Source organism: Tachysurus fulvidraco, chromosome 25 (genome assembly GCF_022655615.1).
Source record: "Tachysurus fulvidraco isolate hzauxx_2018 chromosome 25, HZAU_PFXX_2.0, whole genome shotgun sequence".
NCBI classification, from domain to species: domain Eukaryota; kingdom Metazoa; phylum Chordata; class Actinopteri; order Siluriformes; family Bagridae; genus Tachysurus; species Tachysurus fulvidraco.
In genome coordinates, this window is record NC_062542.1 from 9,278,565 (window position 1) to 9,300,117 (window position 21,553).

The 21,553-nt window shown below is 40.4% G+C and overlaps 1 protein-coding gene across 3 annotated transcripts in view; it reads right to left on the reverse strand.

The window, feature by feature from the left end:
- Nucleotides 1-21,553, reverse strand: part of LOC113659874 (dnaJ homolog subfamily C member 13) — a 102,721-nt gene that overhangs the window by 8,319 nt on the left and 72,849 nt on the right. For all 3 annotated transcript variants that reach the window (XM_047808739.1, XM_047808738.1, XM_027172928.2), the window contains exons 27-52: nucleotides 21,216-21,317; nucleotides 20,969-21,073; nucleotides 20,286-20,488; nucleotides 19,987-20,071; nucleotides 17,488-17,642; nucleotides 17,156-17,201; nucleotides 16,871-17,025; nucleotides 16,583-16,784; nucleotides 15,030-15,145; nucleotides 14,752-14,830; nucleotides 14,437-14,572; nucleotides 13,413-13,597; nucleotides 13,212-13,286; nucleotides 12,904-13,023; nucleotides 12,122-12,517; nucleotides 11,629-11,742; nucleotides 11,155-11,271; nucleotides 10,777-10,954; nucleotides 10,523-10,614; nucleotides 10,279-10,378; nucleotides 10,038-10,112; nucleotides 9,419-9,531; nucleotides 1,519-1,688; nucleotides 1,104-1,146; nucleotides 847-1,020; nucleotides 554-733 (exon numbers count right to left, since the gene is read on the reverse strand). In XM_047808739.1, coding sequence (XP_047664695.1) covers nucleotides 554-733; nucleotides 847-1,020; nucleotides 1,104-1,146; nucleotides 1,519-1,688; nucleotides 9,419-9,531; nucleotides 10,038-10,112; nucleotides 10,279-10,378; nucleotides 10,523-10,614; nucleotides 10,777-10,954; nucleotides 11,155-11,271; nucleotides 11,629-11,742; nucleotides 12,122-12,517; nucleotides 12,904-13,023; nucleotides 13,212-13,286; nucleotides 13,413-13,597; nucleotides 14,437-14,572; nucleotides 14,752-14,830; nucleotides 15,030-15,145; nucleotides 16,583-16,784; nucleotides 16,871-17,025; nucleotides 17,156-17,201; nucleotides 17,488-17,642; nucleotides 19,987-20,071; nucleotides 20,286-20,488; nucleotides 20,969-21,073; nucleotides 21,216-21,317 — 3,516 coding nt within the window. The remainder of the gene's footprint in view (nucleotides 1-553; nucleotides 734-846; nucleotides 1,021-1,103; nucleotides 1,147-1,518; nucleotides 1,689-9,418; nucleotides 9,532-10,037; nucleotides 10,113-10,278; nucleotides 10,379-10,522; nucleotides 10,615-10,776; nucleotides 10,955-11,154; nucleotides 11,272-11,628; nucleotides 11,743-12,121; nucleotides 12,518-12,903; nucleotides 13,024-13,211; nucleotides 13,287-13,412; nucleotides 13,598-14,436; nucleotides 14,573-14,751; nucleotides 14,831-15,029; nucleotides 15,146-16,582; nucleotides 16,785-16,870; nucleotides 17,026-17,155; nucleotides 17,202-17,487; nucleotides 17,643-19,986; nucleotides 20,072-20,285; nucleotides 20,489-20,968; nucleotides 21,074-21,215; nucleotides 21,318-21,553) is intronic.

Consider the following 21,553-nt stretch of genomic DNA (forward strand, 5'->3'; position numbering starts at 1 on the left):
ATGCTCTTTTATGTGGTGACTGGGTGGAACAGTAGTGGTGAAAGTTCAGGGGTGAGTAGGCACTAGTTCAAATTCAAATGTTATTTGACACATAAACAATCATACACAGTGCCACATGTAGATAAATGCTTTGTAGTTGGTTGGTTAGCAGTTGCTAAATTTTTGCGCTGTAATCATACGTGGTGTTGCTAGATGCGGTAGCACCTAGGGAGTTTCTACTATGCAGTTGCTATGCTATTCAAACTGGTTGCTAGATAGTTGCTGGGTAGTTGGTAAGTAGTTAATGTGCTACCCCAGAAGGCTGATAAGGTATTCTTAAGTGGTTGCAATGATATTCCAAGCAGTTACCATTATTAAAAATGGTTTATATGAAAATTGCTAGCTCATAATTAGGATATTCAAGCTAAGTGTTGCTAAATCAATGTTGTAGTATTCTATGTGGATGCTAGTGTGTAGCTAGGTGGCTGCTATAGAAATGACAAATCATTTAACCAAAAAAACAACCTATTTTTAAGAAATAGAAAGCATTGTTGTATCCTGACTGCAAGTGTACCTCATTCTCTGAGAGGACATGGATAAGACGGATGGAGCTTTTAGGAACAGTGTTGTTCTTGTGGTTGAGGGCTGCTAAGATTCGTGGCAGGTGACCAAGAGGAGGAACCTGATCAGCCAACTGAGTCTGAGTACTGAACAAACACACAGCGGCTGTGGTGATTGTCTCTAACTCCTCATCCTGAGATACAAGATGGAAAGAGTGGTAAAGAAGATCAAGACAAATCATATATAAGCATCTCATTTGTTGATAAATGACATATAATGGGTACATTTGTTTGTGTAAAGGCTCACATTAGGGTGGTTCTTCTCCAGCAGCTCAGTGAGGGCATCAAGCAGGGAGACAAGAAAATCTCGAGGCTTGCGCAGCACCCAGCCTGGCTGAGCAATGAAGATGCGCAGAAACACTCCACCCACTTCCAACTCACCCTGCCCTGCTGCATATGATATCATGAAGTCTTCAGGAAGCTAAACAAATAAACATAAACACACAATTAATTTATATTTACTTTCTTGTTTTGTTAAAATAAACTATAATGCTCATTTTTCACCTTCCAATTCACATCAGGGTTATCCTTCTGCTGCTTGAAGTGTCTGGGGGAAAAAGAAAACAGTTGCTAAAAAAGAAAGAAAATAAATGCTAAATATTATAAGAAATTTTCTAAAAACTACAAAGGTTATAAACTGCTTGTTTCATAGTAATAAAATAATAAACAATAGGCATCATTAACCAAGTTGAATGTTAACAATTTTTTTTGTAAACCTTTGTTAGAAAAAAAATCAAGTATTTGTATATAGTGTTTCTCTTATTACTGTTTCAATTTTTTAAATTTGCAAATGTGAACGTCAGTTGATCAACTCTGCAATTTTGTGATTGACAAATACTGTAATTTAAAAAGATTAAAGTAGAAAGGTAGTCATTTTATGCATGAAATGTTTAAGAACGTGAGTGGAGGAACAACTCACTCAAGCATCATTTCCCTGACAGTGGTGGAGACGGTCTCTCGTGATGCGTCATTCCAAATCAGTTCTGGGTTTTCATGAGTGCCCTCAAAGATATGTACAGCAGCTTCAGCATTGTCCCGCATGGCATCCATGAAGACACCTGGCAGAAAACGCATCAGTATCAGACGCACCTGTGAAAAAAAGTCAAAAGGGGCCTATAGATTCAATAAACAGACATTTGCTATAATGGTACCGAAGCTGTATTTACCCAGCTGTATCAAACTATTAATAAAACTGCAAAACTATAAAACTTGTTTTGCCACAGAGTAAACTAACAATAGCACTGCATTATGCATTCACAGTATGCATACTTTTATAAGATAAAAAAAGTTAGTTTCTTAAGAAAAGAAAATCCCTAGCAAAATAATATTATTTAAGCTTCACATTTAAACTCCCAAACCTACTTTGTTATATTTCAGCAATATAGTGTTTATAATTTATTGCATAAATTATAAAAAGATAAGTAATACCAAATACTACACCCAGACACAAATGCTAAAGACAATTAAAATTAAACAAACTCTACAAATTTCATATTACCACACATTTATTGTGTCAATTATGTGAACTACTTCTTAAATAAGAATTAATATTAAAAATAATATGATTATTTCTAGATATTTTTAGATTTCTAAACAGCTTATCTACAACAACTTATCTACAACTATCTAGCTGGAAACTAGCTAGATAGTTCAGCTAGATAGTTGTAGATAACATTCCTTATCTGTAGATAACCTTATTAAGACAAAGTGTTTCTTTCTCTTTTTTTCCTGATGTCTTTTAGACATTTTCAGATGTTTTAACTTTTTCATGTTAAGGGAAAAAAAGTGACTTTTATGGTAAGCCTTTTTTACAGTCAAAGTTGCAATTAGCTCCTAACTGGAAACTTCCAGACTATTTAGAGACTCTTGATGTATGTAAACTACTGACCCACTGTAACTCTGATGTTATAGCTCTGATATATAGAATTAAAGTCTATATATGACTGTTTTAAAATTACTTTAGTCGACTTTAGTTTACGTTTTATTCGACAAAACGAAAGGACAATGCAGTAACAATTTTTTTTATTTATTATGTTGGCTTTGTAGAAGCCAACATTCTGATTTCTGTTATAAGCTTATTATTATTATGCTGGCTTTGTAGAAGCCAACATTCTGATTTCCGTTATAAGCTTATTATTAATGGTGCTTGAAAAGCAACATTCTTACTATTGTGCATACTCTTCTGGACAAAATTTCGGCACGTAACTTGTCCCACAGCTTTTGTCCTAGACCCATGAATGAGGTGTCAAATTGACCGGCTCATTGAGGAGAGGTGTGCTATAACTCTTATAAGCGATCCGAGTACCGGTACTTCCGGTACCGGGTCTCAAATTGGCCTTCCCCCCCCCCCCCATAGACTCCCATTATAAAATTTGGAGGTTTATAAATTGGCAAGCTTTCGAACTAACTACACCAAACGTAGCCAGCTCTAATACTGATGTGTGATACTCTAAACAAAGTTTTACATTGGTGTACCAACTGGCCTTTAGGTTATGCCTCGGCCCCGCCCCCAAAATATGCAAAATCAAAAAATTTGCACAACATGGACATGTGACATATCAAAACATTCAGCACAATGAGGGGAACTGCCTCACGTGTATTCTGGTAACGTCACATGACGTCAGGTGATGTCACGTGAAAAACTAAATTTAGCACAACATGGACATGTGACATATCAAAACACTCAGCACGATGAGGGGAACTTGCACATTCTATTGTACATTCTAGTTATGTTGGCTTTATAGAAACCAACATTCTGATTTCCTCTATAAGCTTATTATTATTATAATTATTATAACTATTATTAATGTGCTTGCAAAGCACATTCTTATTCTCTTGCATACTTATTATTATTATTATTATTATTATTATTATGCTTGCTAAAGCACATTCTTATTCTCCATCCATCCATCCATCCATTTTCTACCGCTTATCCGGGGCCGGGTTGCGGGGGCAGCAGTCTAAGCAGGGATGCCCAGACTTCCCTCTCCCCAGACACTTCCTCCAGCTCTTCCGGGGGAATACCGAGGCGTTCCCAGGCCAGCCGAGAGACATAGTCCCTCCAGCGTGTCCTAGGTCTTCCCCGGGGCCTCCTCCCGGTTGGACATGCCCGGAACACCTCCCCAGGGAGGCGTCCAGGAGGCATCCGAAACAGATGCCCGAGCCACCTCAGCTGACCCCTCTCAATGTGGAGGAGCAGCGGCTCTACTCTGAGCTCCTCCCAAGTGACTGAGCTCCTCACCCTATCTCTAAGGGTGCGCCCAGCCACTCTGCGGAGGAAACTCATTTTGGCCGCCTGTATCCGGGATCTTGTCCTTTCGGTCATGACCCAAAGCTCATGGCCATAGTTGAGGGTAGGAACGTAGATCGACTGGTAAATAGAGAGCTTCGCCTTGCGGCTCAGCTCAATCTTCACCACAACAGATCGGTATATCGACCGCATCACTGCGGAAGATACACCGATCCGCCTGTCGATCTCCCGCTCCATCCTTCCCTCACTCGTGAACAGGACCCCAAGATACTTAAACTCCTCCACTTGAGGCAGGAACTCTCCACCAACCTGAAGAGGGCAAGCCACCCTTTTCCGGCTGAGAACCATGGCCTCGGACATGGAGGTGCTGATTCTCATCCCCGCCGCTTCACACTCGGCTGCAAACCGTCCCAGTGCATGCTGAAGGTCCTGATTTGAAGAAGCCAACAGGACAACATCATCTGCAAAAAGCAGAGACGAAATCCTGTGGTCCCCAAACCTGACTCCCTCCGGCCCCCGACTGCGCCTAGAAATCCTGTCCATATAAATAATGAACAGGACCGGTGACAAAGGGCAGCCCTGCCGGAGTCCAACATGCACCGGGAACAAGTCTGACTTACACCCGGCAATGCGAACCAAACTCCTGCTCCGGTCATATAGGGACTGGACAGCCCTTAACAGAGGGCCCCGGACCCCATACTCCCAGAGCACCCCCCACAGGCCATCACGAGGGACACAGTCAAATGCCTTCTCCAGATCCACAAAACACATGTGGACTGGTTGGGCAAACTCCCATGAACCCTCCAGCAACCTGGTGAGGGTATAGAGATGGTCCAGTGTTCCACGACCAGGACGAAACCCGCATTGTTCCTCCTGAATCCAAGGTTCGACTATCGGCCAAATTCTCCTCTCCAGTACCCTGGCATAGACTTTTCCGGGGAGGCTGAGGAGTGTGATCCCCCTATAGTTGGAACACACCCTCCGATCCCCCTTCTTAAACAGAGGGACCACCACCCCAGTCTGCCAGTCCAGAGGCACTGTCCCCAACCGCCACGCGATGTTGCAGAGGCGTGTCAGCCAAGACAGCCCCACAACATCCAGAGACTTAAGGTACTCAGGGCGGATCTCATCCACCCCCGGTGCCTTGCCACTGAGGAGCTTCTCAACTACCTCAGTGACCTCAGCTTGGGGGATCGACGAGTCCACTACCGAGCCCTCCGCCTCTGCTTCCTCAATGGAAGACATGTTGGTGGGGTTGAGGAGATCCTCGAAGTACTCCTTCCACCGTCTGAGGATGTCACCAGTCGAAGTCAGCAGATTCCCACTCCCACTGTAAACAGTGTGAGCAGGGCACTGCTTCCCCCTCCTGAGGCGCCGGACGGTTTGCCAGAATTTCTTCGAGGCCAACCGATAGTCCTTCTCCATGGCCTCACCGAACTCCTCCCAGACCCGAGTTTTTGCCTCTGCAACCACCCGGGCTGAAGCTCGCTTGGCCCTCCGGTAACTATCAGCTGCCTCCGGAGTCCCCCGAGCCAACCAGGCTCGATAGGACTCCTTCTTCAGCTTGACGGCATCCCTTACTTCCGGGGTCCACCACCGGGTTTGGGGATTGCCGCCACGACAGGCACCGGAGACCTTACGGCCACAGCTCCGTGCGGCTGCATCAACAATGGAGGTGGAGAACATGGTCCACTCGGACTCAATGTCTCCAACCTCCCTCGGGATCTGGTTGAAGCTCTGCCGGAGGTGAGAGTTGAAGATCTCTCTGACAGGAGACTCTGCCAAACGTTCCCAATGGACCCTCACAGTACGTTTGGGTCTGCCAAGTCTGTCCAACTTCCTCCCCTGCCATCGGACCCAACTCACCACCAGGTGGTGATCAGTTGACAGCTCCGCCCCTCTCTTTACCCGAGTGTCCAAGACATACGGCCGGAGGTCAGATGAAACAACCACAAAGTCGATCATCGACTTCCGACCTAGGGTGTCCTGGTGCCATGTGTACTGATGGACACCCTTATGCTTGAACATGGTGTTTGTTATGGACAAACTGTGACTAGCACCGAAGTCCAATAAGAGAACACCACTCGGGTTCAGTTCGGGGGGGCCGTTCCTCCCAATCACACCCCTCCAGGTGTCACTGTCGCTGCCCACGTGAGCGTTGAAGTCCCCCAGTAGAACAACGGAGTCCCCAGTCGGGGCACTTTCTAGCACCCCTCCCAGAGACGCCAAGAAGGTCGGGTACTCTACACTGCCATTTGGCCCATAAGCACAAATAACAGTGAGAGACCTCTCCCCGACCCGAAGGCGCAGGGAAACGACCCTCTCGTTCACCGGGGTGAACTCCAACACATGGCTGCTGAGCTGGGGGGCTATGAGCAAGCCCACACTTATTCTTATTCTCTTGCATACTTATTCTTCTTCTTCCGGACACTTTTTCGGCGCGTAACTTGTCCCGCAGCTTTTGTCCTAGACCCATAAATGAGGTGTCAAATCGACCGGCTCATTGAGGAGAGGTGTGCTATCTATTTTGTAAGCGATCAGAATTCCAGAATTCCCAGTATGGAAGTTCAAAGGGATGTTTTTTCCCCATAGACTAGAATGGGGAATCTCTCTGTAGATGTGCTAACATCCAAAAGAGGGCAGCAGACACCAGTGAATCTGTATAAAGGTCTTTAATTAAAGCTTGTTGCTATATTTAACAGTGAGCTTTAGTTTCCTTTCATATATATATATTGTGGGATCGTCCCCTATTTTCATGATTTTCGTTCGATTCCGACTACAAATCTGACGGCTCAGTGTATTTTTTTAAGCCTCCTAGGACAAGTGAGAGCCGAAAACAAAGGACGGAAGTGCTGTGTGTTTCAGTCAGAAACGCATTTTGGATTAAAGCGTTTTGGATTAAAAGGCTTACATATTCCAGTTCCTTAGACTCTTGGGGATTTTTTACAAGCATTTGTTTTGGAAAATAAAGTGAGAGCCGAAAACAAAGGATGTAAGTGGATTGTTGTTTACACATTTCGGCCAGAAACGCGTTTTGGATTAAAGCGTTTTGGATTAAAAGGCTTACATATTCCAGTTCCTTAGACTCTTTGGGATTTTCTACAAGCATTTGTTTTGGAAAATATTACCCCAATGAGGAAAGGTAAGCGCCTCCTATTTACGGTGACTATCAAGTTGGATTAAATTAGTATGATGGCTATAAATCATATTATGCTTTGTGTGTGGGCTTAATAAAATCGCGAGAGTCTAAGCTTTCAAACAATATAACATTTAACCGTGTATTTAATGCTTAAACCTAGTGGTCGCGTGTCTTGGACAGCACGGCGGTCACATATGTTGTTGTTTCTGCCATTTGTATAACTTTTTGTTGTTTTCAACTGTCAGTGTAGTTTTTAATAATTTTTTTTATTTCACTTTAAACTAACGTCCTTTTAAGAACAGCAACGGCTCTTTTAACGGCCAACCATTAATTCAAATTAAGCGCATTTTTTCTTTGTCTCCTCACATTACATAATTATTTTTTGACATGATATGACACGTATATCACAAAGAATGATAAGAATGACTGTAATATAATAAAGCTTGGGTATTGTTAGACGCGCCATTCTTCACATTAGTGAATTAATACATAAAACCGCAAAGGCTTTCTCGTGTTCCTGGATGGCTTAGTGGATAGCGAATCCGTTTAGCATGCAGAGATTTGGGATTTGGAGTTTTTATTTTCTAAAACTTTATAATAAAGGTTCATTAGTTGACATTAGTTACCACATTCCTTAACATGGACTAATAATGAACTGCACTTCTACTGCATTTATTACTTTTTTTCATGTTAATTTCAACATTTACTAATACATTATTAACACCGTGTTAACATTACTTAATATACTGTGAACTAACATGAACAAAGAATAAACTTTATTTTAACAAAGATTACTAAATACAATAATTTATTGCTCATGATTTCCGTTATAAGCTTATTATTATTATGTTGGCTTTGTAGAAGCCAACATTCTGATTTCCGTTATAAGCTTATTATTATTATTATTATTATTCTTAGACAAAAATTTATTTAAAAAAATGCGGCCCAGGGCGTTCGAGCCACATGCACCAAATTCGGATATGTCATTTTTCTAAGAGATCGGAATTCCGGCATTCCCGGTACGGAAGCTCAAAGTGGCCTTTTTTCCCATAGACTTCCATTATAAACTTTTGAGGTTCATAACTCGGCAAGCTTTTGAGCGATTTACACCGAACTCGGACAGGTTCTTTAGGACTTCACTCCGGACCAGATTTTTATTCCGGAGTTCGACGGAATTTTCGGTTTTCCCGTAGTCGACGATCAAACATCCCATAGACTTGAATGGGGAATTCCGGAAAAGTCCTCTAAGCTCTCACACATAATACATCCAACATTAAGAATTGCATGTACTGTTCTATGCAGTATAATAAGTAGATACCCATAATGACTGCAGTATTGAAATGAAATGTCAAAACCCTCAGTAGCCACTTTCTGCCAAAAGTATTGGCACCCCACCGGGTATTCTGGTGACATCACTCGACACCACATGACGTCAGGTGTAGCCCCCCCCCAAAACAAGCAAAATAAAAAAATTGCACAACATGGACATGTGACATTTCAAAACACTCAGCACAATGAGGGGAACTGCCCCACGGGTATTTTGGTCACGTCACGTGATGTCACATGTAGCCCCGCCCCAAAAACAAGCAAAATTAAAAATTTGCACAAAATGGACATATGACATATCAAAACACTCAGCACAATGAGGGGAACTGCCCCACGAGTATTCTGGTCACGTCACGTCACGTGATGTTTTTGGGGCGGGGCTACATGTGACGAGCAAAATTAAACATCTGCACAACATGGACATGTGACATATCAAAACACTCAGCACAATGAGGGGAACTGCCCCACAAGTATTCTGGTCATGTCATGTGACATCACATCACGTCATGTGAAAATTAAAAATTTGCACAACATGGACATGTGACATATCACAACACTCAGCACAATGAGGGGAACTACCTCACGGGTATCATGTCTCATGCTCATGTCCGCTCACCTCCAAAAGTATTGGCACCCTAGCGCTCCAGTAGCTTTCACAATCTTTGTCCACTCGCCTCCAAAATGCACCGGCCTTTGCAAATACTTGCACCGTCAAAGCCAACATCAAAGTTTGTCTTGATGAACTTTACAAATGTAGTTACATTTTGCATTTTAATCCATTTAATTGAAAGTGAAAGTGACATGACATACGGCTAAGTATGGTGACCCATACTCAGAATTTGTTCTCTGCGTTTAACCCATCCAAAGTGCACACACACACCGTGAACACACACCCAGAACAGTGGGCAGCCATTTATGCTGCGGTGCTTGGGGAGCAGTTGCGGGGTTCGGTGCCTTGCTCAAGGGCACCTCTGTCGTGGCCGGCCCGAGACCCGAACCCACAACCTTAGGGTTAAGAGTCAGACTCTCTAACCATTAGGCCACAACTTCATATACATGTACAGCTGTATGTAAATGCTATTCAACAGCCTTTTGGACTCTTACCTTGGGGCCCACAAGTTTGTCTGAAGTCATCTTGGAGAAGAGCTCAGCTGTCTGAGTGCGTACCTGAGGGTGGGTGGAATTACAGAACAGATCCAAAAGGTAGATCAGTGCACCTGTAAAATGAAAACAGCAAAGAGAGTGCAGGTTCAAGAGCTGAATGTAGTAAATTTTGTTTTTTCTCTCTGTTTCTCTCTAATTTAGTATCTCTAACTTAGTGATGGCCAGTTACCACCAATCAAGCATCAACCCCAATCACTTTGCAGCCATCAACCAGGGTAGACAAATACCATTAAATGCTTTTACAAGGTATGCTGAGTCAACCAAACTGCAGCTTATGCAATGTTAGGGGGCAGAATGTGCTGTCACTTCCACGTGTATGAGCAGACACTCACTTGATAGGCTATTATCACTTTGATTGATAGGGGAAAGAATGGCACTTCGCTGAGAGCACATCCAAATTTGCTCTTTTGGGTTACCTACTGCATCATTGGGATTCCACTTAACGTTCTCTGGATGATAAGGAAATGCTTTCTGCTGCACTCCCATGGAACCATAAAGGGTATTTATTTAGATATGTAGACAATAATATAGTGCTTCAAGTAAATAGGAACAACATTACCTTTGGTCATTGACTCTTTGACAATTTTGGTGTTAGAAGTGAGTGCATGCAGAGTCTCCAGGACAAGCTGCCTACCTATGCGTGCAGAAAAGAAACAAACAAAACTATTTAAAAAAAAAAACAACCAATTTTTTTTTTTTTTTATTTACTTTTTTAATGATGAGATGCTGCTATTTGGAAAATAGCTAGAATGCTGTTTAAAACAAAAATCAATCAGATTAATTCAAGGAGACTGGCTTACTGGATGGTAAAGAGTGCAGCAGCAATAGCAGACTGGCCAACACCTGGGACTCAGCTATGTTGCTGACACATTCCTGATTTGAAGTCACTGTGTTCACAACCTGAGATGGAAACAAATGATATCTAATTAGACATCAACTCATAGTGTGGAAAAACTCTAGCAACCTCTGTCCATGTAACCAAACCCATACATTGCATCATACATTGCATCATATACACAATTAATTAAACATAATTAAAAGTACCTCCAGGACTAGCTGCTGAACTTTCCCAGCTCCATGGACTCTGAGCAGGGAAAAGAGCAGTTTAAAATGGCCAATGCATTCAGTTTCTGAACCTGTAAAAGAGCAGTAAATATAAATTAAGATATTTTAAGATTAGACATTAATTTTAAGAAAAAACCTAATGAAACTTGGTTGAATGAAACTTGGGACCAGTGCTTCTTATGCCATTAACACATTAGGTTCATTAGCCTCTATAATCTTTCCGTAAGAGTTACCTGGGTTGTTCTTAATAACGTTGCACAGTGCTTCCAAGGCCATCTCAGCCCGATGTAGTCTTTGAGCATGCTGCTGTGACTCCACTTTATTTGTCTGTGTCATAGCTAGCAAGGTGTGGAGGTACTGTGCCTGAGAACCCACATAATCCAGAAGACTTCCTGCAAACACCTTTGGATACTGACACAGGTAGAGAGAGACAGACAGAGACGGAAGGCATTAAAAAAAATTTTTTTTGTTTTATTTTTGCTGTTTTGCTGGAAATGGGTGTGCCTCCTTCATTGAAATGAAAATCTGTGCCCATACCAGACATCTACAGGGAGCTCTAAGCACAAAACAACATGGTATGGTTGAATAATGTATTAATAAATGTTTCTCACCTCCAGAGGAAAGGTAGGCTGCTCATTATAAACACGAACAAAGATCTCTCCCACAATGAGCTCTTTACTGTGCTCACTGAAGACAAACTCTGCTCCAAAGCTTTTGTCACATTCACCCTTGAAACACAGAAACATATGGAGAACAGCTCAGAAGTCTGATTGCACACCTGAGAGTTTGTAGAATTGATGATTGCACTTGACACTTCACATAAGCAATGCAATGTCAACAGAGCTGAATTCAAGGAAACCTAAAAGGCATCCTGTTCCAACACTTTTGATTCAACTCATCCACTAATCATTAGGCCATTTATGACTTAAACCATGTGTGATATTGAGAGCAGAGTGGGTGATTACTAAGCAAGACATTCAATATGCCCCACCATATTATTATAATTATGTTAATAAGTTCATAATTATGTTGTGTTTTTCAGATTGTATTATAAACCATACTGGGAACATGAGTCTTTTTCTTACCCTCTTTATGTTTCCTTCTTGCTGTGACTCAAGAAACTCAAGGAGTTCAGCTCTGGTTCCATTGTTCCATATTAGATATGGGGTCTCAGAGTTGCAGTTGACCAACTTTAGCACCTACAATCAGCAATGACCCACAGCACATGTTCAATCTGTTGATACTTTAATATATTTTAATATAGATTTTATTTTAATATACAATATGGTCCCAAATGTCCAAAAATGTATTTATTTAATAATCCATAAAATACAAGTACTTTAGGCAAAATACATTAGGCAAAAATGTTTCAAACAAACACCTGCAACTTCAAGATTAAATATTTTTTTCCTAAGCTACATTGGATTGGGTGAACATTTGGACTTAGTTACTGGCTAAGTTAGCCAATCATCTCCTCCTGCAACAGTGAAATAATGCATACACTCATGCAGATACAATACAGAAAAAAAATACAACTATCAGTCTCTCTTTTTTGGCATTCATTTCTCTTGTTCTCACCTCAGCACTTGAGCTGGTGCCCAGTTTATGGGCAATGTATGATGTAAGCATAGCTGCCAGACTCTTCCTGACTGCAGGATTCTCTGGAAGTGCTTTTGGCCCATGCCCATTCTGATTGGTCCTGGTCCCATTCCCATCAGCCTCTACTCCAGTACTGTAGCCTCCAAGGCAGGCTAGAGCACACAGACTGAGTTTGGCCAGGTTATTGGCCACGTGCTGCTGGTTGGATTCCTGGCTAGCCTGGACACCACTCTCTTCCAGTGTGAAGTCATAACTAAAGAGGTTGAGCAGCAGTGGCCAGAGTGCACCAGCCTGATACACACGTGTCTGGAGAAAGAAGTCCACAGAGAACGAGCTGACACACTCCACAGCTAGCAAGGCTAGACGAGGAAGAGCCTGGATATATAAAAACACACACACTTTTTTATAAAACAATTCAAATAAAAATGTTATAAGACAGTAAAGACAACCTACATAATTGTGTTTATTTTAGTAAACCATGTGGGTGTAATTTATGTGACAAACAAAAGTACACCACTGAAAAAATAGCTTGTTTAAATTCGACCTTGCTGTTTTGAGTAACGATCCTGTTTGGATCGATACTAAAACGTAAATCATGAGAAGCTTGGATGAAAAGACAAGCCAAAAACTTACAGTAACTTAACATAGCTTAGTGAAGAAGATATAAAATTATAAAGATATAAAATACAAAAAAGCAATTTTGGTAAGAGATGGCATTAAAAAAGGCAGATACACACCAAAAAATAGATGTGTTTACTTACCTTGCTATAGTAAAGTATGTGACAAACATCTCTAATGATGTTTGGAAGCTCGATGATTTTCTCTCTGCACTCCTCAAACTGTGCAGCAACACTGTAGCACCTACAGATGTGACCGCACACCTGTAAACCAACATATAACTCCATAAATCTGTGCCAAGTCTTTTTGTATACAGCATGAGGAATAATACTGTGATGACTAGTGAGTACAGTTCTTAATTGTTGTGCACAAAGAAGGTGTGGTATGTAAACTGTATGACAACATTATTTCTTCAGTTTTACTTAAAATTTCTAGGACCAGTGCCTCATACCTGTACTGCCATGTCCTCCAAATTGCTGGAAGCAGTAAGCACAGCCACACAGCGAGACAGCGCCTCATGCAGGACCTGAAAAAAAGGCATAACTACTATATTAACCTTGGCAGACACCACAACAATCTTTTATTTTTATTTATTTATTTAAAAATTTTAAATTATTTAGTTAAAAAAAAAAAGTTTATTTTTGACCCAGACCTCAATGCCATTTTCTCGCCGCAGTTCCTCGGCATTGAGCGCTGAGCAGTTGACTGTGTGAAAGGTGAGCTCAGAAGCTGCTGGCAAGAGTGGAGATGATTTGGAGAAAAGCTGCTTATCGCTGGTTTCCATGGTAATGGTTTTAATAAGCATGGGGTAACCTGCATACTTATATGGCTCCAGTTCTGAAAAGAGACAGATGTCTCATTTAATATCATTCTACCTAAAGATCCTGTGACAAATTATTTTTTGTCCATTTCTATCAACCATGCAGACCATGGTCAAAGTATTTAGCTTACATGTGACTAAGTATGTGGTGACACTTTTGTCATCTGCAGCCAGGTACATAAATATCTGAACAATGACAAAAGTATTGTTAGTTTAGCTGTCTACCACAGTATATTGGATATGAAAATTAATAAACATGAGCTTAAATTTCAGTGTAGTAAAATGTAGTAAACACTGGAGGTATTACTGTCTTTATTTTATGCCCTTTACATCTGTTTTTGCTAGCTCTCTGATGGGTGTGTTTTAAATTTGAAAGACTGCACTTTGAGTTCATAAACATTATTTTATTTCTAATCTAATATACTGTAGTATACAGCAAAAATAACAATAACATTGATAATATTATGGACCTGAATGGATATGGGTAATAGTATATAATTGCATACATGAATTTAAAATAAATACTATGAAAACCGTCACCAGTGACGTACTATACAGTACCAGAACACACAGATAAAAGTTAATAAAGACTCTTGTCCCATTAAATGTAATTCTGCAACTGACATCATCATCAGCATCACACTCATGTGGCCTAAAACAATGAGCATAATCAGGAAATATAAAAAAAAATTAACTACATCAAGTCTATTTATTGTCACACTGTATTTTGCAGACTATAACATAGACTATAATATTTCTGATGTTATGTATATTGAAGACAATAATACGAGTTAAAAGAAAGGATCTATAAAAATAAAACCCATAAAACTTTTGCCTCTATGTCTTGTAGATGCACCTTGTTTGTGTCTGTTGAAGAGGATACTCTGGGCCTTGAGGATAAGGATGATGTTTTCAGGATCAGGTCTGTCTACCATTTTTGCAGATTTAGTGCACAGAAACTCGTATGCCTTGTTCACCTTTTCAAATGTGTCCTGTATACACACATATGCATGCACAGTTACTACACAGAGGTGTTTACTACTACTATAACCATCTTTACTACCAAAATAATTCATATCCAAAATAATCTCTAGTAAAATTTATTAATGTAAGCATAAAATGATTTATTAACAAATATTTCTGGATCATGCACATGTAGGTGTGCACCTACCCTGCCATCTGGATTTTTGTCTGGATGATATTTTTGAGCCAATCGGAAATATGCTTTCCGAATTTTGCTCTCCTCATGCCTGTTAAAACACAAAGACAAGCCAACACCCATTAATCAACAGTTAATCAATTTTAATATTATAATACCTTTATATAAAAAAAAAAAAGCACACATAATAGCACATAATAAAATGGAAGAATATGTATAGACCAACTGTTAATGAAAAGAATGGAAAAGTAAAGGAGAAAAATTAAGTAGAATAAAGAGAAAATACATACTGGCCCTGCCCTATGGGAAGGTTCAGAACTTCATAGGCATCATCCACCGACATAGAAAGAGGTTTTTTCTCCACCTCCCTTTTCCATGCATCCAAAGTGTCTTTTAATAACTTCACCTGTGTGCATACACACATTTAATACACATTGATTGGGTGGTGTATACAGAGTACTGTGCAAAATTATTAGGCAGGTGTGAAGAAAGGCTGTAAAGTAAGAATGCTTTCAAAAATATATTTTATTAATTTACAAAATGCAAAATGAAATGAAGAAAATTCAAATCAATAATTGGCGTGTTTATCCTTTGGCTTTAAAACAGCATGTCTCTGAATTCAATCTCCTACAAAGTCAGGGATTTTGTAGGATCTCAGGTGAATAATTAACCATTTATACAAAGAAGGTGCTATTGATCATTAATTTCACATGTAGGTTGAAACACCGTCCCAGAACCAGCTGTGTAGGAAGCTTAACTGGGTGAGGAACAGCTAAACTCTGCTACTAAGGTGAGGTTGTGGAAGTTTTATGTCACAAGCCATGCACCATGGCAAGACTGCACAGCAACAAGGCACAAGGTAGTTATAGTACTTCAGCAAGGTCTATCCTAGGCAAAGATTTCAAAGCAGACTGTGGTTTCAAGTTGTGCTGGTCAAGCTATTTTGAAAACCACAAAGAATGGGCATTGTCGAGAACAGTAGACGTAGTGTTCAACCGTGGAAACTTAATGCAGCAAATGAAGGACACATTAGGCTTACTTCCTGTCAACATCGAGAGATCTCCAACAGTGCCATCAGCAAAGAACTGGTGGACACGTAGATACATCCAGGTACACACATCCACTGACTGGAGAAGTTTGGCCAGAAGTGGTCTTCATCAAAGCATTGCAGCCAAGGCAAAGCAACAATACTACTCATGAAAACAGAGGAACTGGGGTGCAGAGAAAATGCTCCTCCTGTTCCTCCTCACACAACAGAGCAGATACCGTCCTGCTGCTGAGTTTCTGCTCTTCACGGCCCTGTCCATTTCTCCTTGTGTAATGGATCTAATCTCCTGGTATCTCTTGAAACTGCTGGGAGACAAACGAAAACTTCCTGCATGTATGGATGCATCGTCCTGGAAGAGATGGATTAGCTCTGCAACCTGAGTGGAGGTACTTCCTCGTGGTTCAAGCAGTGACAAGGACCCTATCAAAGTATCAATCTATAGACAAATCAATCAGGAAGAATAAGGAAAGAGTAATTGTCTGTGGCCACCAATTAACCAAACTATTCCAGTTTTGAGGTTGTCTTGCTGTTTTCTCTACATTGTCCCTGTTGCCAATTACAAACATGTACAAACATCTGGTTATTCATTTGTACACAGCATTACCTAGACCCAGGAAGTGTGACAATAAAATGCAATGTGTCTGTGTCATACCAGGTCATGTGACTGAATATACTGTTACAGCTAAATCTTAAATCACAAAATTATTATCTACATAAAGTGACAGAAAAGCCTGTAACACTGTGAAATTTGGGTTTGCAATTAAAAATTTTATATATCTTTGTGTGTTGGCTTACCGGCTCCCGTATAGGCCAGTCTGGGAAGCGCTTTGAGTCACAGAGATGACGGAGGTAGTAGATGTTGCAGAACAGCTCATTTTCCAGCTGAGGAAAGCTAAGTACAGGAATGGGGCAGTACTGATATAAAGCACGTGTGTTGCTCTGGAGCCGAGGAGTGAAGTCAGCCAAGTGGGCAGCGATCTTCTCTATCATCATACGCCTGCATTTGCACACACATACATCAATGCTAAGAACACTGACATTTTTATGCTACTGACAATCAGCATGTAGTCTGCAATGAGCTACCTCATCTCACTGCTCCAAATTGCTTCAGGCGTGTCAAATTCTCCCAAAAAAATCTCTGAGAAGTGTTCAGCCTCATAATTCTCTAGGTAACACACCATTGCCTCAGGTAACACTGGTCCTAATACACTCCTCTGCACAATGTCCTGACCTTTAGCCTTCCAGACAGAAACATAAGACAAATGGTAACTCTGTGCTTGTAGATCCTAACATTTCTATGTTGTTGTCTCATAGCTTATTTAATTAATTTCTTTATTATGAGAAGTAGGAATAACAGAGAAAATGTACCTCTTCTGATTTGAATGCCTGCTTTAGGTGAGTGTACTTGAGGAAACTAAAGTAAACAAAATTTACAGAGTTACATTAAGGTCTTATGAATTAACTTAAGGATGAAAAACTTGAAAACAGAGAGTAAGAATATATTATAAAACCTCTCAGCACTTATTCAAAGATAGACATGAACAATTTTCCAGAACAACTCATCATATGCATCCTATAGTATGCCATAGCATACTGTACATCAGACTTGAATTTTTCCATGTCTGTATACTATATTCTATATTCCAACTGTATAGCTTGTTCATTCAAAAATTAAACTGATGGGTTATTATGTGTAATACCGTGCCACAGGGAGCACATTAGAGCCTGTGTACATCATGATGAAAAAGAAAACACCGGTGAGGTAGAGACGTGGTAAGTTGGGGTTGTCCTGCATCACCAGGTATAACAAAATGGCCACCTTCTCAACCAGGATAGGGTCAAAGGTCATCAGCAGCTATGTACACAAAACAGCCAGGAAAATTAGTTCCACAAGGGGTTAAAGTAAACATCAGTATTTGAACATGTTGTGTAGCATGCTAAATAAAAACGACAACTGAATTTTATAAATAGCAAAAAGTGCCATGGTGACCTTGTTAAAAACATATTTTGGCTTTATTTTCCCAACAATCCTGAATTGCAGTTGAATTTCCATGTGATCCTTCCTTGTCCCTGCATAACAATCTGATCTCTCCTTCAGTCACAGCTCGCAACCTTGGGGTAACCACGGACACTCAACTGTCCTTTTCCTCGCATGTTGCTAATGTGACATGCTCAAATCGGTTCCTTCTCTACAACATTAGAAGGATTCGGACATATTTGTCCACATAGGCTGCTCAGGTACATGCCCAGTTTCTTGGCTAATCAAGACTGGACTACTGCAACTCACTGCTGGCTGGCAGGTCTACCTATGAATGCAATCTGTCCTTTGCAAATGATCCAAAATGCTTGTTTTCTCCACTGAATTCCGGTAACTGCACGCATCAGATTCAAAACACTGATGCGTGTCTACAAAGTCAAAAATTAACCAGAACCCTATTATCTCAAAGCCCTCATCACTCCCTGCACTGTACAACGCACCCTCAGAACTATCAGCACTGCTCAACTGGTCCCACCATCTTTCAGGGTAAGAGTTAAGTATACTACAAGACTCTTCTCTGTTCTGGCAACAAGGTAGTGGAACGAACTTCCCCTAGGGGTCTGGACAGCTGAGTCACTGGCTATTATTTAGGCTCATGGTATCTTAAGTCTGTAACCTAGTGAACCAGAGTTAATGTATTCAATGATAGAGACTTAAAAGCACTTTTGTACGTCACTCTGGGTGTGTAAATATAAATGTAAATGTGATTGAAGGTGTTAATTCTCTAATTATTAAATTCATTTTCTAATTTCAGACATCTGACATTAGGCTATACAATTTATATGTATACCTACACACTGATCGAGCATAACGAGCGCCTTTCTAATAGTGTTGGTCCCCCTCCTGCTGCCGAAACAGCCCTGACCTATCGAGGCATGGACTCAACTAGACCCCTGAAGGTGTGCTGTCATATCTGGCACCACGATGTTTGCAGCAGATCCTTTAAGTTCTGCAAATTGCAAGGTGGGCCCTCCATGGATCGAAATTGTTTGTTCAGTACATTCAACAGATGTGCGATAAGGTTGAGATCTGGAGAATTTGAAGGTCAAGACCTCAAACTCATAATTGTGCTCCTCAAATCATTACTGAACCATTTTTGCTTTGTGGCAGGACGCACTGGACTACTGCAACTCACTGGCCAAAGCCATCAGGACTGCCATCAGGGAATACAATTTCCTTGAAAGGGTGTGCATGGTCTGCAACAATGCTTTAGGTGGTAGGTGTCAAAGTAGCAACCACTTCGATGGCAGGACCCAAGGTGCTTTCAGCAGTGGACAGAGGTCAGCATGGGCACCCTGACTCATCTGCGTCTATGCAGTACCATATGCAAAAACTGCAATACACTGTGTATTCTGACACCTTTCCATCAGAACTAGCATAAACTTTTTTTTTTTAGCTACAGTAGCTTGTCTGTTCGATCGTACCACACGGGCCAGCTTTCGCTCCCCAGGCGCATCAATAAGCCTTGGCCCTCGAGGATCCTATCGCCGTTTCACCACTGTTCCATCCTTGAAACTCTTTTGATAGATACTGACAACTGCAGACCAAGAACACCCAACAAGAGCTGCAGTTTTGGAGACTCTCTGACCCAGGCAGACTCGCTCAAATCCTTATGCTTGATCATTTTTCCTGCTTCTAACACATCAACTTTGAGAAAAAAATGCTCACCTTCTGCCTAATATATTCCACTCACTACCAGGTGCCTTGTTGAAGAGATAATCTGTGTTATTCTGTTATTCACTTCACCTGTCAATGGTCATAATGTTATACCCTGAGATATATCAGTTATGCCTGATGGTTGTAACCCTAAATAATTTTAGTTAAGCTTCTTTTGTGCTACAATGTATATTGTTGTCTAATTCTGATAATCTTCCCAAAGTTTTTGGGAAGTGCCGTAGTTATTTTGTAAAATATGCTAGAACACCCACAGATAATATTTCTTCAAATGTTGACTGTTGAAATGTATGATGTGTCATTAATAAATTAAGATTTACATTCACTGCTAAACTGCTGTAGAACAAGAGGAATAAAACAGACTGTTGGAATACCTGAGTGGTAACAGTAACTCAGGCTCATTTATCTGCATGGCAGCACCCAGTCATTAATAGTTTGTCAGCATAAACCATAGTGTTTTTATTTCATCTTGAAGTAAACTGAGTACCTGAACAATATGAGGGAGGCAAGTGTTGTCACTTATTAGCCTCTTCACTTTGGGTAAAGGTCTGATAATGGCATTGTCCTGATCTCTATAGAAACAGACAGACAGACAGACAGACAAATTTAAATTTAAAAGTTTACATAAACATAAAATTAAATAAAAAATGAAAAAATGAAAAAAAAAAAAAAAAAAAAAAGCACTTCAGTGATGCAGTGTACAAAAAAGGCATGGCTATGAAACCCATCAAATAAAGTTCAAAGTAATTAAAAATTTCTGCATGTGTGTGTACATGTGTGTTGCACCTGCTAGGGAAGTAAGAGCACATGGTGATGAGCATATTGAGGGTCAGTGTGGCCAGATCTGTTTCATTCATCACTGCCTGACCGCTAGCCAGTATGCACCACTTCAGCTGTGGAATGGCCTGGAGAGGGCGCCAGCCATCCATTCCCTGTGCCCAGCACCGTGTCTTTGCGGTCAATATCCCTGATTTCCAAAAACCCTGAATCTGAGAGCAATCAAAAACAAATCCTTATACAATGGAAACTTCCAGTTACAACCTAAAGTACAAATATATTATAAAATATATTTTATACTGACAGATTTATACTTATATTTCAGAGAGTTAAATTTATATATTTTATACCATATTATACCAAATGGTTATCCATGGCCAAAGGTCAAGAGAGCAAAACTGTCCTTGCTCTCTTGTGTGGTGTGTTCTGTCAAGTGTGTTAGGTGGATAACTGATGTATAAAAAAGTAATGTGAAAAAATGTGACTGCCTTATTATGTCATACCAACTGACTAATGTTGCATGTTTTAGTGCAATGTAGCACTGAATGGGCTCAAGAACACTAAACAAGATATTTAAATAAACTTCATTAAGATTTACTACTGTACTAAATATGCTAAAGGTATAACAGAGCTAGTGTATTTCGTTCATATCAACCACACATTAGACCAAGGTCTCATTAAATGGAACCTACCTCTTCAAAACTAAAAGGTCCCCTCCGTTCTTTATCAGCATTCCCAAAGTACCACTCCTTCTCGCTCTCTCTTTTCATGTCTGGAGCTGCTTCCAATACATTACTCTAACACACACACACACACACACACACACACACACGGTACACAGAAAAAAAAATCTATAGTATTACTTGTCAGACACAAGACTGTATGGCTTTATGCATTCATGTATCTAAGCTTTTATTACTGAGTTACAAATATACACACCTGTAGTGGAACAGTAGCTCTGCTTGTATGTAGGTGGGCTAAGGTTAACAAGTCTATTAGAATGCGCACACCGTTTGAGTCCATTATGTCTTTTACATTTTTCTGTTAAAAAATTGAAGAAATAAAAATAAGAATAAGCAAAATAATCACATATACTATAATAAGACAATGAATATCTATATGTATGTATGTATATACATTGGTCAGCCATAGCATTAAAACATAAGACAGTTATAATTACATTATTACAATGGCACCTGTTAAAAGAAGGCTTGTACACACGTGGACAAAATTGTTGGTACCCATCAGTCAATGAAAGAAAAACTCACAATGGTCAC